The sequence below is a fragment of the Solanum lycopersicum genome, chromosome 3 (assembly GCF_036512215.1).
Source record: "Solanum lycopersicum chromosome 3, SLM_r2.1".
Classification (NCBI taxonomy): domain Eukaryota; kingdom Viridiplantae; phylum Streptophyta; class Magnoliopsida; order Solanales; family Solanaceae; genus Solanum; species Solanum lycopersicum.
Window position 1 is genome coordinate 48,507,238 of NC_090802.1, and position 14,886 is coordinate 48,522,123.

At 32.2% G+C, this 14,886-nt stretch overlaps 2 protein-coding genes and 1 long non-coding RNA gene across 3 annotated transcripts; all 3 read left to right on the top strand.

The window, feature by feature from the left end:
• The first annotated feature begins 517 nt into the window (after positions 1–517).
• On the top strand, positions 518–1,364 carry LOC138347624 (uncharacterized). The gene is made up of 2 exons (XM_069295928.1): positions 518–800; positions 898–1,364. Exons 1-2 carry the CDS (start codon positions 518–520, stop codon positions 1,362–1,364), a joined length of 750 nt encoding a protein of 249 aa, XP_069152029.1.
• Positions 1,365–6,531: 5,167 nt separating this feature from the next.
• Positions 6,532–9,189, top strand: LOC138347234 (uncharacterized). The gene is made up of 2 exons (XR_011220010.1): positions 6,532–7,121; positions 8,851–9,189. It is a non-coding gene; the product is annotated as an uncharacterized lncRNA (long non-coding RNA).
• A 3,393-nt stretch (positions 9,190–12,582) lies between these two features.
• On the top strand, positions 12,583–14,829 carry LOC101258042 (ras-related protein RABA2b-like). The gene is made up of 2 exons (XM_004235002.5): positions 12,583–14,067; positions 14,177–14,829. The coding sequence occupies exons 1-2, from the start codon at positions 13,903–13,905 to the stop codon at positions 14,654–14,656; spliced, it is 645 nt and encodes a 214-aa protein (XP_004235050.1). The 5' UTR covers positions 12,583–13,902; the 3' UTR covers positions 14,657–14,829.
• The last annotated feature ends 57 nt before the right edge of the window (positions 14,830–14,886 follow it).

Below are 14,886 nucleotides of genomic sequence, written 5' to 3' on the forward strand. Positions count from 1 at the left end.
GAACAGTCAAAGGTTCGGGTAGGAATGGCAACCAGACAGAGCAGAGGAGGATGCAGGGCTGGAAAAAAGTTTAAAGGGGCGGGGCGAGGCAAGGCAAGGGATAAATGGTGCATCATTGATTCAAATTGATCATAGTTTCTGTTGAATGAGAACAACAAAGAAGAATCAAATACATGAACCTGGTTCTTATATATGTTCCCTGACAATGTTACTGTGTAACCTACTTACAATAATTAGTTAGTTAGATAGTTACGAATAACTATAAGTTTGTTAGAATTATAAAATGTGATCTGATATTACAACTATTATAAGTATGAGATCAACAATGTAACTACTCAATAATTTTGGAATAACAAATATTCTTTTCTCTACTCTTCTTCTTCTTCCATATCTTCTTCTTCTTCACTTTACATACAAATCTACATGGTATCAGAGTTGTATCAACTAGTATTCCTAGTTGAATAAATCAATCACATTTCCGCTAAGATTGGTTGTAATTGTGTAAAGAATCACACTGATGAATGGTACAAATGTTGCAGCAGTTCTTGGACAAAATGCAGAATTAAATTCTGGAAATGGAGTTGGAAATTCCACTTCAACAATCGATTATAATCATCCTCTCTTTCTTTACTCCACTGATATAAGTGGAAACCAAATTATTTCTTTTCAGTTAGCTGGGTCTGAGAATTATTCAATGTGGTATAGATCAATGAAAGTAGCTCTTTTAGGAAGAAATAAAATGGGGTTAGTGGATGGATCATATCCAAAGGACAAATTTCCAAGATTAGATCTGGGAGAGGGTAACTGTTGTTGTACTATCTTGGATTATGAATTCCGTAGAGAAAGGTCTTCTTGGAAGCATTATGTATGCAACGTGTGCTAAAAATGTATGGTAAGATCTGTATGAAAGATTTAACAAGATAGATGGGTCAAGAGCCTTTAATTTACATCAAGAAATCACAGCTATAGCTCAAGGAACAAGTTCTGTGTCAGTTTACTTCTCAAAATTAAAAGGTGTGTGGGAAGAATTTGAGGTTGTGGTGCCTACTCCTTCCTGTGAGTGTGATAGATCAAAAGAGGTAGTACATTTGCAAAAACTCAAGTTATTTCAGTTTCTTATGGGCTTAAACGATTCATACTTACAAGCAAGGTCTGAAATCTTGTTAATGAGTACACTTCCGTCAGTAAATCAAGCATATTTTTTTATCATGTCTGATGAGAGTAAAAAATCAGTAGTGGCTTCAGCTAGAATATTAGAGTCTAATCCTAGTTCTGGACAACAAACATATGAATTATCTATGTACTCAAGAAATGGTGGTACTCAAAAGTTCAAGAAGAATGGAAATATGTATTGTGACTATTGAAAACTTAAAAATCACACTAGATATAAGTGCTACAAGTTAATAGGGTATCCTCAAGATTTTATGTTCAAAAAAGAAGGAACCTAGCAATGCATATAATGCAATGATGGAAGGAGGTACAGGATCTCAGGAACAGGTTCATCACAAGCATATAACTACAGGACACTCTGTTAAAATTACTGCAAATGAACATGGGCATTCTTTAAATGAAGTGAATAACTATCAGTTGGAACCATGTCATCTGTCAAAGGGTCAATATCAACAATTGATCCAGTTTCTAAACAATGATCCAGAACAATTTCATTCAGCTAATGTAGTAGGTAATGAAGCAGGTATGAGTACTTGTTTGAACTCTACTGTCAATAATGGTTATACTCTTTGTTGGATTATTGATACAGGTGCCACTAATCACATGGTGGCTGATATGAGTTCTTTAAACAAGTCCACTATTCGCGAAGTTGATAAACCAAAGAAAATGCATTTACCAAATGGTGATGTTTCCTTAGTTCAGTTTATTGATTCAAGTGTTCTACCTAACAATGATGTAGTCACTAGTGTTTTTCAAGTACCAAAATTCCAATTTAATATTTTATCAGTATCTAAACTCACTAAGGAACTGCATTGTTCTGCTACTTGTTTCTCTAACTTTTGTATATTTCAGGATCTTTCACGTGGGAGGGTGAAGATGATTGGTTAAGAAGATGAAGGACTTTGCATATTACAAGGAAATACAAGTTCAAAAGATGTGCATATTGCAGCTAGTTGTCTGTTCCTTACTGAAATAGTTTCTAAACTAGACATAGATTTGTGGCATAAACGATTTAATCATGTATCTAGTTCAGTATTAAAAAGAATGTGGTCTTCATATTTAAGTAGTATAACTGAAACAATTGATAAATGTACTATTTGCACTTTTGCTAAGCAAACAAGGATACCTTTTTACACTTAGTACTTCTAAAAGTTCTGCATGCTTTGATTTAGTTCACATGGATCTATGGTGTCCTTGTAAGACCCCCACTCATGATGGGAATAAATATTTTCTTACTGTTGTAAATGACATGTCTAGATGTACATGGATTTTTTTTGTTGAAACTAGAATCTGATGTTAGTACTATCATTCAACAGTTTCTAGTACATGTTAAAACACAATTTGATAAAACTATTTAAGTGCATAAGGTCAGATAATAGTACAGATTTTTGAATAGTAGATGCTCAAACATGTTTAGTTCTTTAGGCATTGTACATCAAACAACATGTGTTTATACTCCACAACAAAATGGTATTGCTGAGAGGAAGCATAAACACATTCTTGAACTTACAAGAGCTATTAGATTTCAAGGGAACATACCTATTAAATTTGGGGATTTATGTGTTCAAGCTGTTGTGTATATTATAAATAGGCTTCCTAGTTTTGTTATTAATAATAACACCCCATTTGCAAAATTATTTAGAAAGCAACCTACATTTTTACATCTTAGAGTGTTAGGTTGCTTGTGCTATGCTAAAAAAGTACAAGAACCTGATAATCTAAAGAGTAGGTCCAGAATAGTTGTTTATTTAGGCTATGCAATTACTCAAATAGGTTACTTGCTATATGATCTAACTTCTCATGTTTTCTTTGTACACAGAGATGTAAATATTCAAGGAAGATATACTTCCATTCAAATTAAAATAAAAAACATACACCTCTGTTCAGATTCACTGGTTTAAATGATGGATAATCATCACATCAGTTGATTATTACTGACTAGGATCAAGGAACGGGTTCAACTAAGGAGGTCCCTGCATAAACCAATAATCCTGCACCTAATATAAATCAGGTTCTGAACCAGGTCCACTGGTGGTATAAAAAGAAAATAGAAGATCAACAAGGGGGGGGGGAAACCATCAATATGGATTAAAGGCTTTGTATCTGTCCATGCTACACATACCCCATATTCTTTGGACAAATACCTATCATATGATCATGTAAATCATTCATATCAATCATATTTGTCTAAGATTCCTGTAAAATACTTAACCTGCTAGCTACAAAGAAGTTGTTTCTGATCTTAAGTGTGTAAAGGCAATGAAATTTGAGATTGATGCACTTCAAAATAATTATACATGGGAGGTAGTTACTCTTCAAAAAGGAAAGGTGCCTATAGGTTGCAAATGGATCTATAAGATCAAATATAATAGCACAGTTGAAATAGAGAGGTACAAGGCAATGCTAGTAGCAAAGGGTTACAATCAAAAGGAAAGAATTGATTATGGGGAGACATTCTGTCCAGTGGTGATGATGAAGACTGTGAGAACAGTACTAACAATTGCAACTCAAAGGCAATGGCATATCCATCAAATAGATGTATTCAATGATTTTCGACAAGGGGACCTACCTTATGAAATTTATATGGATCTTCCTCAGGGATTTAAGAGTCAGGGGAGAATAAAGTGTGTAGACTCAATAAATCCCTCTATGGACTAAAGCAATCCCTAAGACAATGAAATGCTAAACTATCTCAGGCACTACTCAAATTTGAGTTCAAACAAAGTGAACATGATCACTCCTTGTTTATAAAGAAAACAATAACATGCATGGTTCTGGTTCTTGTTTATGTGGATGACATGCTGGTCACTGGAAGTACTTTTCACCTGATTGAAGAAACAAAGGATCATTTGAAGCAAGCTTTCAAGATAAAAGACTTGGGAGAGTTAAGGTACTTTCTGGGAATTGAATTTGCAAGATCAAAGCAAGGTATTCTAATGCATCAGAGAAAGTATGCACTAGATCTGAAACTGATCTAAGTGCATCTAAACCAGCTGGAACTCCAATTTACACCAACTAAAATTGACTACTAAACAGTATGATGAAGAGACACAGATGACAAAACCTGATCCACTAACTGATCACGGAGCTTATCAAAGGATAGTTGGGCAAATTAATATACTTAACTATGACAAGACCTGACATCTCCTATGGTGTTAAGACATTAAGTCAATTTCTACAACATCCTAAGAAGTCACACGTGACTGCAACATTAAGGATTGTGAGATATGTCAAGAACCAACCCAGGGCAAGGTCTACTACTGTCCAACTACTCAAATAATACTATCACTGCTTATTGTGATGCAGATTGGGCCTCCTGCCCCCTAACAAGAAGGTCAATAACTGGTTACTTTGTTCAGTATGGAGAGTCTATGGTCTCATGGAAGTCAAAGAAACAAACAACTGTCTCTAGAAGCTTAGCTGAAGCTGAATACATGAGCATTTCTACCACTGTAACAGAGATTATATGGCTGGAAAAAAAAAGTTTAATGGAGGAGCTTGACATTGAAGTTTCACTACCTATCAACATACATACTGATAACAAATCTGCTATACAACTTGCAGCCAATCTGGTCTGTCATGAAAGAACAAAACACATTGAGATTGATTGTCATTTTATCAGAGAAAAAATCACACAAGGATTAGTATCTACCAAGTACATTCCGACACAAGATCAGCCAGCTGATTTGCTTACTAAAGGACTTACAAAAGTGCAACTGCAACATCTTAGCTCCAAGCTAGGAGTTCTGAACATCTTTTCACTTCCTATCTTGAGGGGGAATGTTGAGAATGAGAACAACAAAGAAGAATCAAATACATGAACCTGGTTCTTATATATGTTCCCTTAACAATGTTACTGTGTAACCTACTTTCAATAATTCGTTAGTTAGTTAGTTACGAATAACTATAAGTTTGTTAGAATTAGAAAATATGATATGATATTACAACTATTATAAATATGAGATCAACAATACAACTACTCAATAATTTTGGAATAACAAATATTCTTTTCTTTACTCTTCTTCTTCTTCTTCTTCTTCTTCTTCACTTTACATATAAATCTGCAGTTTCCATATTCTTGGTCCATGAAAGAAGAATTAAGCCAACATGAGGGACGTGTTGATCAGACATAATTAAGCAAATAAAAATGTGTTTTTATCTAACAATTCCATCTTTTAGATGAGCTCGATCAAATAGGTAAGAAATAATAAATGACCTGTAATACACGTTCATCATAGACACCAGAAGACATTTGCAATGTTGCATCGCCGCCATCGCTAAAGCCCAAGTCCTGCATACAGAGAGGCTATCAGCAGAGGCTTTCAGACTCGAAGACTTTGTATCTCTCAGTTGGCTCAGCGGCAACATGCATTAGCCAATAAGAGTTGAAATCATTGAACAGAAAAGGTGATTCATTTAGTACAAAATGTGCACCTCTTGTTCTAACAAAATCTACATTCTTATGGTTTTCTATATTCCTAGCTTCTGTGGCTATAGCTAGTATGAGGAGGTAGAGTAACGCTCTACTGAAAGAATCCATTAATTAATTTGTTAGAACAATGTATATAATTTATAAAATGGAAAGGATGATTTCAGTAGCCAATGGATGATTATAGAACTATTTATAGTTACTTACAACTTACTAAAAACAAAAGAAAAAAAGTAAGAAGTTGAAGTGATTAGGGGAATTTTCAGGATTCATATCCAATAGTTGGTTAACTATATTTAGCAAAAAGAAATTTCTTTATCTTGGTTTCAAGGTTTTGTGGAAAGTTGACTGTTGACACCCGATTTTGACTGACCTTTAATCATTTTTAGGAATGTCATTCGATTAAATACGTATTTAAAATTTTAGAATTTTGATAGATTTTGCATGAAAGTTATATATTTCAGTACGTTTACATTATAAAATTATTGAAAATATTATTAAAATATTTCGACAATTGTTAATAAATTTTGAAATAATTATTTTATTAAAATATTTTAAAATTTAAGTGATTTTCAATTATATAAAAATATTTTAAGATATGTGACATTTTAATTAAATAGCAATTTCTAAATTTTTCTCAAAATCATTTAAATCTTAACCCATTCTATTCTAATTTCTTTCAATTCTAGCCACTCTAATTCAAATTTTATTTCAGTTATAGCCCTCCTTTTCCTTTCAATTCTAGCCGATTTTATTATAATTTTAATCATTCTATATCCAACCTAATTTGATTTTAAGACTCATCTTTTAATCTCATCCATCCATTTAATTAATTAAATCCAAGATTAAATCTCATCCATCCATTTAATTAATTAAATCCAAGATTAAATCTTAGTCTACATTTTCAATGATTAACCCCCATCTCTACGTCTAAAAGACTCCTAGATCCCTCAACATTTTTTCATTCTCTTTCTCCCCCTCTCAAAACAGACCGCCGCCCCTCCCTTTCTCTCTTCTCTCGTCGCCTCTTCATTTTCTGGCGGGACTCGCCACCACGTGCTGGTGGCAGCCAGCCCTCTCTCCCATCGCTCTTTCTTCTTCCTCCCCTCTCCTTCGAAGCCGCCACTCCCTCCTCTCCCCTCGCCATTCTCCGATGCAGAAACAACCCAGCGACACCCCTCTTCCCCTCTCCATCTCTCCACCTCCCTTTGCTCTTCTCCCTCTCGCCCCTCTTCTCTTCTCCTTCTTCTTTTGCAGGCAGCAGCAACCTAGAGAGGAGCAGCTCCGACACCAGCGACTCCAGCAACAAACGGCAGGCACCAGCAGCAGCGACCAGCGCTTCCCACCGGCCAGCAGCTCCGGAAAAATCTGCAACTCGGCGTGGACAGCAGCCCGACGAGAACTCTTCAGAAAGAAACCGACAACAACAACAACAACAACGCGAAGTGCTACTCCAACATTCCGACCAAAAGCTGAAAACAAAGCATTTTTATAAGGACAGATCTATACAGCTCTGTCCCAGGTATGAACTTTATTTTGAGATTTTTTAAATGTTTTATCTGAGTGGCTTGTTCTGGAAATTTCTTGTTCTACTCCTACCATATTTCATGTGTGTAATCTGTATTTTCTACGTTCAGTTTAGCATGATTAGTTAGTTGAAACTCTATGCTCATTTTCTTGCTCTTCTTTTTATATGTCTCAGAACAGGTTCGCCCATGCTCAATCTGGTATAATTCTCTATACATTATTACTTGGTGGACTTTTGATGATTTGTTGAAACTTCGAAAATGTGTTTTTAGCTTTGTTGAAATGTCATTATTTGATCTAAATTTAATGTTTATTTTTACTGTTGTTGTTCGTCGAATTGACTTAGCGAATTACTCCCTCTAATTAAGCGAAGCTAGTGTTGTAAATTATCTTACTTCCTTGTGATGTGGTTAATTATAGTAAGATCATATCTTGTTGGCATATTTGATAAAATTAACTTGGTAATTTTTTTTAACCTGATTTTTGGCTCTTGTGAAATAAGAAAAATAATTTTATTTGATCCATCTTTCCTTACTTGAAAATTGACTAATTTATTATTCATTTATATATGGTGAAATAATATTGTTCTGGTTCTTATTTATTTAAGGTAAAAGGATACTGTCTTTCTAATTTTATTCTTATTTGTTTATATTTGGTAATAATATTTTTAATTGATCGATCATTTCTCTTTATTTGAAAAATTGATTGATTTCTTATTTATTTTTATGGTAAAATAATAATAATATTTTAAAATCTGATTTCGGCCCCTTTTTTATTTAAGAAAAATATTTTACTCTTCCTAATTTATTCTCGGTTATATTTGGTACAAATTTATTCTTTCTTAAAATCTGATTCCATGCTTTCTTATTTAAGAAACTAATATTAATTAATTCCTCCTTTTATTAATAGTTGGCTTGATTAATTCTTACTTGCTTATTTATGACATCTTTAATTATTTTCTTGTCATATTTATTTGCTCAGATATTTGGTAAAATAAATTTAGACAAAAATCTGATTTTTGACTCTTCTTTAAGGAAGAGGTATTTTTATTCCTAATTTATTCTTACTTGTTTATATTTGGTAATGATGTATTTTTAAAATTTTCTGATTTGACTCTACTTTAAAATAAGGAATATAGTTTATTATTTAATTCCTTAAAATATTATTTTCTTCATGCTCCCCCTCTTTGCTATATAAGTAGTCTCACATCTTGATGTTCACTCATTTTTCTCTCAAATTCTCATAACTCATTCATTCACTTTTTAATACAAGTTCTCTCATTGCTCATATTCATCATTTTTCCCCAAGTGCTACTTTATCATTAACTCTCAATTCTCATTCTTTCATTGCTCGCATACTTATAATACTAAAGTACACCGCTCACTACATAAAAGAGAAAGGACTTTATGGCGAACTTTTAAAAAGTGCTTTTGCTTGTGTTTGGATCATTTCTTGGAGTTTGTTTGCTTTCTTTGTCGAGCTACTAAATTGCTTAGATCTATTTACGTGTGTTAACTTTTGTTATTATTTAACATTATGCATGAGATCAAATGTGTATGAATAAGAAGGAAGCATCCATGTTAGTTCTTCCCTCCCTCTCTGTCTGTTTGACTTCATATATTTTGTTATTCGGTATTTGCTTGAACTCGTGTGGATGCACCTTCTGCCTGTACACACATATAATATATGTTAAAAGTTTTTTGCTACATTGTTCCTTGTAACAGGCGTTGAACTTAAAAGTTAAAGCTTTAGAAGAGTTTCCTAGAAGAAGGAAGATAGAATTAATTTCGATTCATTTAGGTTTTATATTTATATTGTATATTATCTCATTTTAACTCATTTTATCGTGGTTATGTTATAATTTGTATAACTCTAAAGCACTCTAATATATATGGGTATTTGGGGAACCGTCTAAGGGGAGGGGGATTTACGTGCTATTAGTTATATTGTCACAACTTCTTTGTACTTAGAAAGCATGCCTATAGGAGCGTGATTTAATTGTCAATCTTTCTTTGCTCTAAATCTAATTAAAAAATGACCTTATCGATTTTATGCCTTTCAAATGTTGTCCTAATTGTAAGCATGTTCTATGTTGGTCATCTATTCTAATGTTAATTAATTACGTATTAAATAAGTAAATAAATCTCTATAATTCCTTTTAGCATAAGGTGAATTATTGCAAGGTGTTTGTCTTTTACGTTATTTATCTAGTCGCATGTTTAATAAATTATGGCTCTTATGAAATATAAAATTTGTAAAAATAAATAAATAAATAAGTGTTAAGCTCAATAATGTGTCGCATACAAGAAATAGCACAATAAGCATGCTTAAGGTTTAAATTTTTACATATATATTTGGAGTTAGAAAATCATGTCTATCGGAATTATTTTAATGTTTTGACTTTTTAATCACCTAGAAATCATGTTAATAGGCTTGTAAATTTTTCAGCATATAAATAATTGAAATAATTGAAATGAAACTCAGTGTGCATATTTTCTGACACTTTCAAAATAAACAATTCCTATTGATTTATTGCATCTAATAAATTGTGTGCCACTTACATAAATTTCTGCATTAATAATAAAAATTTTATTGTTCTAAAAAATATTTTCTGCATCTAATAAATTGGCTGCCTAAAAAATATTTCTGCATTAATCACAAACTGATTTTTAATTGTTACACTATAATTTTTTTTTCTGCTTAAAAAATACATTTTCAGCATTAATAATCAATATATAAATATGTCACTGTTTTAAAAAATAATTTTCTGCATCAATAGTTAATCCATAAATATTTTAAAAACAATTTTCTGCATTAATAATAAATTTATCACAAAAAATATTTTTTTTGCGTTAGTAACAAATCTATTGTTGTCCTTAAAATAATTTTTGGCTTTAAACAAATAAAAGCTTTTGTTATAAATAATATTTTCTCCCTTAATAATTAATCCGACTACTATTTTATGTACATGTGTGATCACATCCTTTGCTACACTTGAAAATAAAAATAAAATCTATCATGTTTAATTGTTGTTCACTTTAAAATCAACTCAATGCTAAAATCTGCATTTTTGTAACAATTGTCAGCCACCTTTAAAAATTAATTAGATAATTATCTGCGTGCTTTTAAAAGTGTCTAGTGATAACTTTACCTATTTAATTCTTTTGTTGTTTTAATAATTGCTTGCTCGTATGCTCACACACTTCCCATGAAGACCTTACATAATTATATGTTGTTTTGCAAAGCATGTCTAATTAAATTTAGAGGCCAAATTGAGACTTATAATGCTAAAATGACCGTCTTGTTTGTCTGACTTGGTGTCTAGGAGGGCCTTATATTTTATTCTGTCTAAACCCATCCTTTAAGAGTTCAATGCCTCTTGGACAATAAAATTTGGACGGCTAGGCACATTTTAGGTACGAAATGCATGTGGTGGTGGGGTAGGTGTAGTTGTCCCTACGGAGATGATGACATCGACTCAGGCTTGAAAGACAAATCTTGGTTTTGTCAGTCCCTATACGGCAGCCTATCGAAAAATAAAAGAAAATCGAGTGTTGATCCAAAAAGTCTGTTAGAGTCTCCTCTCCCTTTTACTCCTCTATTTGTTTGTTTAATTATATTTATGGAGCAGCTTAAAATAATAAATTTTGTTTGCTTATTTATTTGTCTCTTTTCTATTCTCTCGCTTATTTATTTATTAATTGCTTAGTATATATTTCATTGTTATCACTTAGACTTGCATGTTTAAATATTAATTAAAATAATAATATGAGTTATTAGTTCGATTTGTCATATCACATAGTCTCGCATGTTAAATTAAATAAAAATGAGCTTAATTGTTTATTTAATGCTATCACCTAGCCTTACATGTTTAAATTAATTAAAATAATTTAAAAAATAGTCTTTATTGTTTTATATTTATTATCACTTAGTGAGCATGCTAATTAATTAACTAATAAATGAAGTGACTTCATTTGCTTGTAACTCTCACATAGTTGCATGAGATATGGCTGGGACCCACATTTGTGGGCGTCGAGAGATGTCTAACACCTTCTCTCGAGGTAATTTGAACTCTTACCGTTTCTCTGGCTCGTTGATCTTAGCTAGACTTAGTTAGGTTAAATAGGTGCCCTAACGCACCTTAATTCGTTAGGTTGCGAGTCTTCAAAAGCTCAAATTCCAAAAGAGTTGTCAGGTCGTGCACAAAACCCGTTTTGATGAAAAATGAGGCGCGACACTGACTGAATGTGAAAGTTCAGTTGGAAGAAATATTGAGAATTATTAATCCGAAGAATGAAATAGATTTGGGAAAACTGCCAGTTTTAATAAGCTATGTTTGGAATAAAATATCGATCGTTATGTTTGTCCCTAGTCTTTAGAAAAAAGTTTAAATGTGGGTTGTTATGTTTTTAAAAGAAAATCTCAGTGTAGTAGTTCCTAATTTTTAGCTTAAGTTTTTCTGCAATATATTTATTTTATAAAAGGACTGCAGGCAACGCAAAAAGTAGTCAGAAAATTCCTTTTTCACATACTTCCTCTAATACTTCATCAATTCTGTGTTCTTTTTTTTTCTATTAGTTCTCGAACACGCTAATATATATATATATATGTGAGTTATATTAAAATCATTATTATTTTTCCCTAATATGTAATTATTTAAATTACTTCTATTTAGAAAAATATATATTATGCATAAACTATTCAAGTATTATCAAACTCATCATGTATTAATAGAATTTTCGTCAATTAAAAATCACTTAAAAGTAAAGTAACACAAAAACAAAGAAATTATTTTTCATAACAATGCACAATAATGCATAAGACATAAAAATATGGGTTGTATACCAAGTCCATTTTCGGACAACCATATCTTAACTCCAAAATGAAAAAGAATAACTTAAAATCATAATCTAACATTAAAAAAGATCTAAATAAATATACAAGTCATATATTATATTGTTAAGATTAACAGTTGAAATGTATTTTAAGAAGACTTCTCTTTTAATTTCAAAAAAAAAGTTGTTTGTCCCAGTTAGTTTCTTGACGACATGTATTTTATGATTTTAGAGCATTTTTATTTCTTTTGAGGCTAATGCACAAGTCCCCGCTTAACCTATGATCAAAATATCACTGACTATACTAAGGTCCTATTGCCCTTATGAACTTATTTTATTAATAATTTTCTACCCCGTTTGAGCCTATATGGCATTATCTTGTGGGTCCAATGCTGGTTGACTTTTTTTTTCAAGCTACACTAGGCCGAAAAGGGATAGAAAATTACTTATAAAATAAGTTCAGGGGGTAATAGGACATAGTGTAGTATAACTGTGTCTCTGGAATTCCAGATATAGATTGAGGAGTTACTTGTACATTTTCTCTTTCTTTTTCTTCCTTCTCTCTCCTTCCCACAGTTTCTCCATCATATACCACTACCTTGCCACCAATGTATATTCAACTTTCTCCTTTCTTTTTCATTTCTTGATGTGAAAAATTAAAATAAATATATATCAACAAATAATTTAAGAAAGGACCAAAAAATAAAAACTAGAGCATATATCTTTTTCATGATTTCGATTTTTTTCACCTAATTTTTTTCATAGTTTCATTGCCGGAAAGTTTAGTAAATCCTTCAAATGTTGTTGGTCTATTTTCATCTCTCTTTATTTGGGTTAAATTTTTTCAGATTCAATTTTTGAAATACTAATTTTCTACTTCTCAAAACTTTGAACTTTTTCTATTTTGATGAACCCATTTAAAATAAATTCATAAATAGATCTGATTTTATCATGGATAAAAAATTTTGGGATACTTTGAAGATGATTGAAGAAAAAAAGAAGATAACTTGAAGGATTAAAGAGATGGTACTAGTATGCTAGTTAGATTATGGATTTTTGCTTATGATCCAAATTGGTTATATAGATTTGAAGAAAAAGATGATAATAGTGATAATCTTCTAAATTGAATAAGAAGGCATCAAAATAATAGTGGTTAGAGGAGATGTGGAAATGATGGGTGAGAAAAATAAAGGTGTTGTAGATTTTATTTTGTTTCCTTTTTCTTCTTTATTGAAAGGTAAATTCTAAAGCAATTAATTAGTCAAATAGTTTTAAAATGGATTTTTATTCATTATAATATATATATGTCACATATCATTATTTAATTTGTACTTTCACACGTCATCGCGCGAATATAATACACACATCCTATACATTTGACTGGTTGTCAAAAACGTGTCAATATGACACGACGTTCCCCTACTTAAGGTGTTTAAAATGAATAAGGCCAACGAGAGGTGTCCAAGTGAAAATTGATATCAACTTTAGGTGGCTACCGATGAATTAGGCTATTCACTTTTAATGCATATTACAAATTTAACATAATAGTGCTATAAATAGTAATAAATAAAAAGTATCACTAAAATTCGTAATTATTTATTAAAAAGCAGTTATCCAAGTAATTTTTCCATCCTTCTTTACCCATATCGAATATGAGCGATTTAAATTATTACCCATATTAAATTGACCCATTTTCAACCCGTCCAAATTTGAACCAACCCACCCATTTGCCACCACTCAAGTTGCAGTTTGTTCGGCTATATTAATATTAGTATTCATTCATTTGGATTCTGCACAATTTATCTCCTCTTTCTTATCAAAGCCAAGGAAGTGCGTTTTGATTTGCAATTTCTTATCATTTGAAAATTCATTATTTTTTGAGAGGGTGATGAGTATTTTCTTTCATTGGTGAATGTGGTTGCTAGCTACAGGGAAGTAGAAATGGCTTACAAGGTGGATCATGAATATGATTATTTATTCAAGATTGTTTTGATTGGAGATTCAGGTGTCGGAAAATCAAACATTCTCTCCAGATTTACGCGAAATGAATTCTGTTTGGAGTCTAAATCCACCATTGGTGTCGAATTTGCAACTAGGACCCTCCAGGTTTGTTTCTGGTTTCTCCAAATTCCACGCATTTCATGACAGAAATGTGTTAAACTAACTTTTTTTCTGTCTCAGAACTAGTAATAGACGATGAATTGATGTGGTGCAGGTAGAAGGAAAGACGGTAAAAGCACAAATATGGGACACAGCAGGGCAAGAAAGGTACAGAGCCATAACGAGTGCTTATTACAGAGGAGCCGTGGGAGCACTTTTGGTTTATGACATAACCAAGAGACAAACTTTTGAAAATGTGCACAGATGGCTGCGCGAGCTGAGGGACCATGCTGACTCAAACATTGTCATCATGATGGCTGGAAACAAGTCTGATTTGAACCATCTTCGAGCAATTCCAGATCATGATGCAAGACTCTTGGCTGAGAAAGAAGGGTTGTCATTTCTTGAAACCTCTGCATTAGAAGCTTTAAACGTTGAGAAGGCGTTTCAAACAATTTTGTTGGATATTTATCAGATAATCAGCAGAAAAGCTTTAGCAGCTCAAGAAGCTGGTGCTACTCCTGGTCAAGGAACTGTTATTAAGGTTGGAGACAATTCTGGCAATTCCAATACCAGACCATGTTGTTCCAACTAAAAAATGGGGGGCTACTTTATTTGTTCTTGTAATATGTAAGAGTAGATTTATATGTGTGAGTTATGGGGGTAAGTTTTGAATTGAGGAATGACAGATAGGAATCTTGTAATTAAACACAGGTATACTTTTTGACATTCTGATTAATTTGGAGAATACAAAGATTTGTTTCTCTAGTAGCTTTTTGACATTTTGCTAGACAAGCAATCAGTTTTTGAATCACATAACGTTTA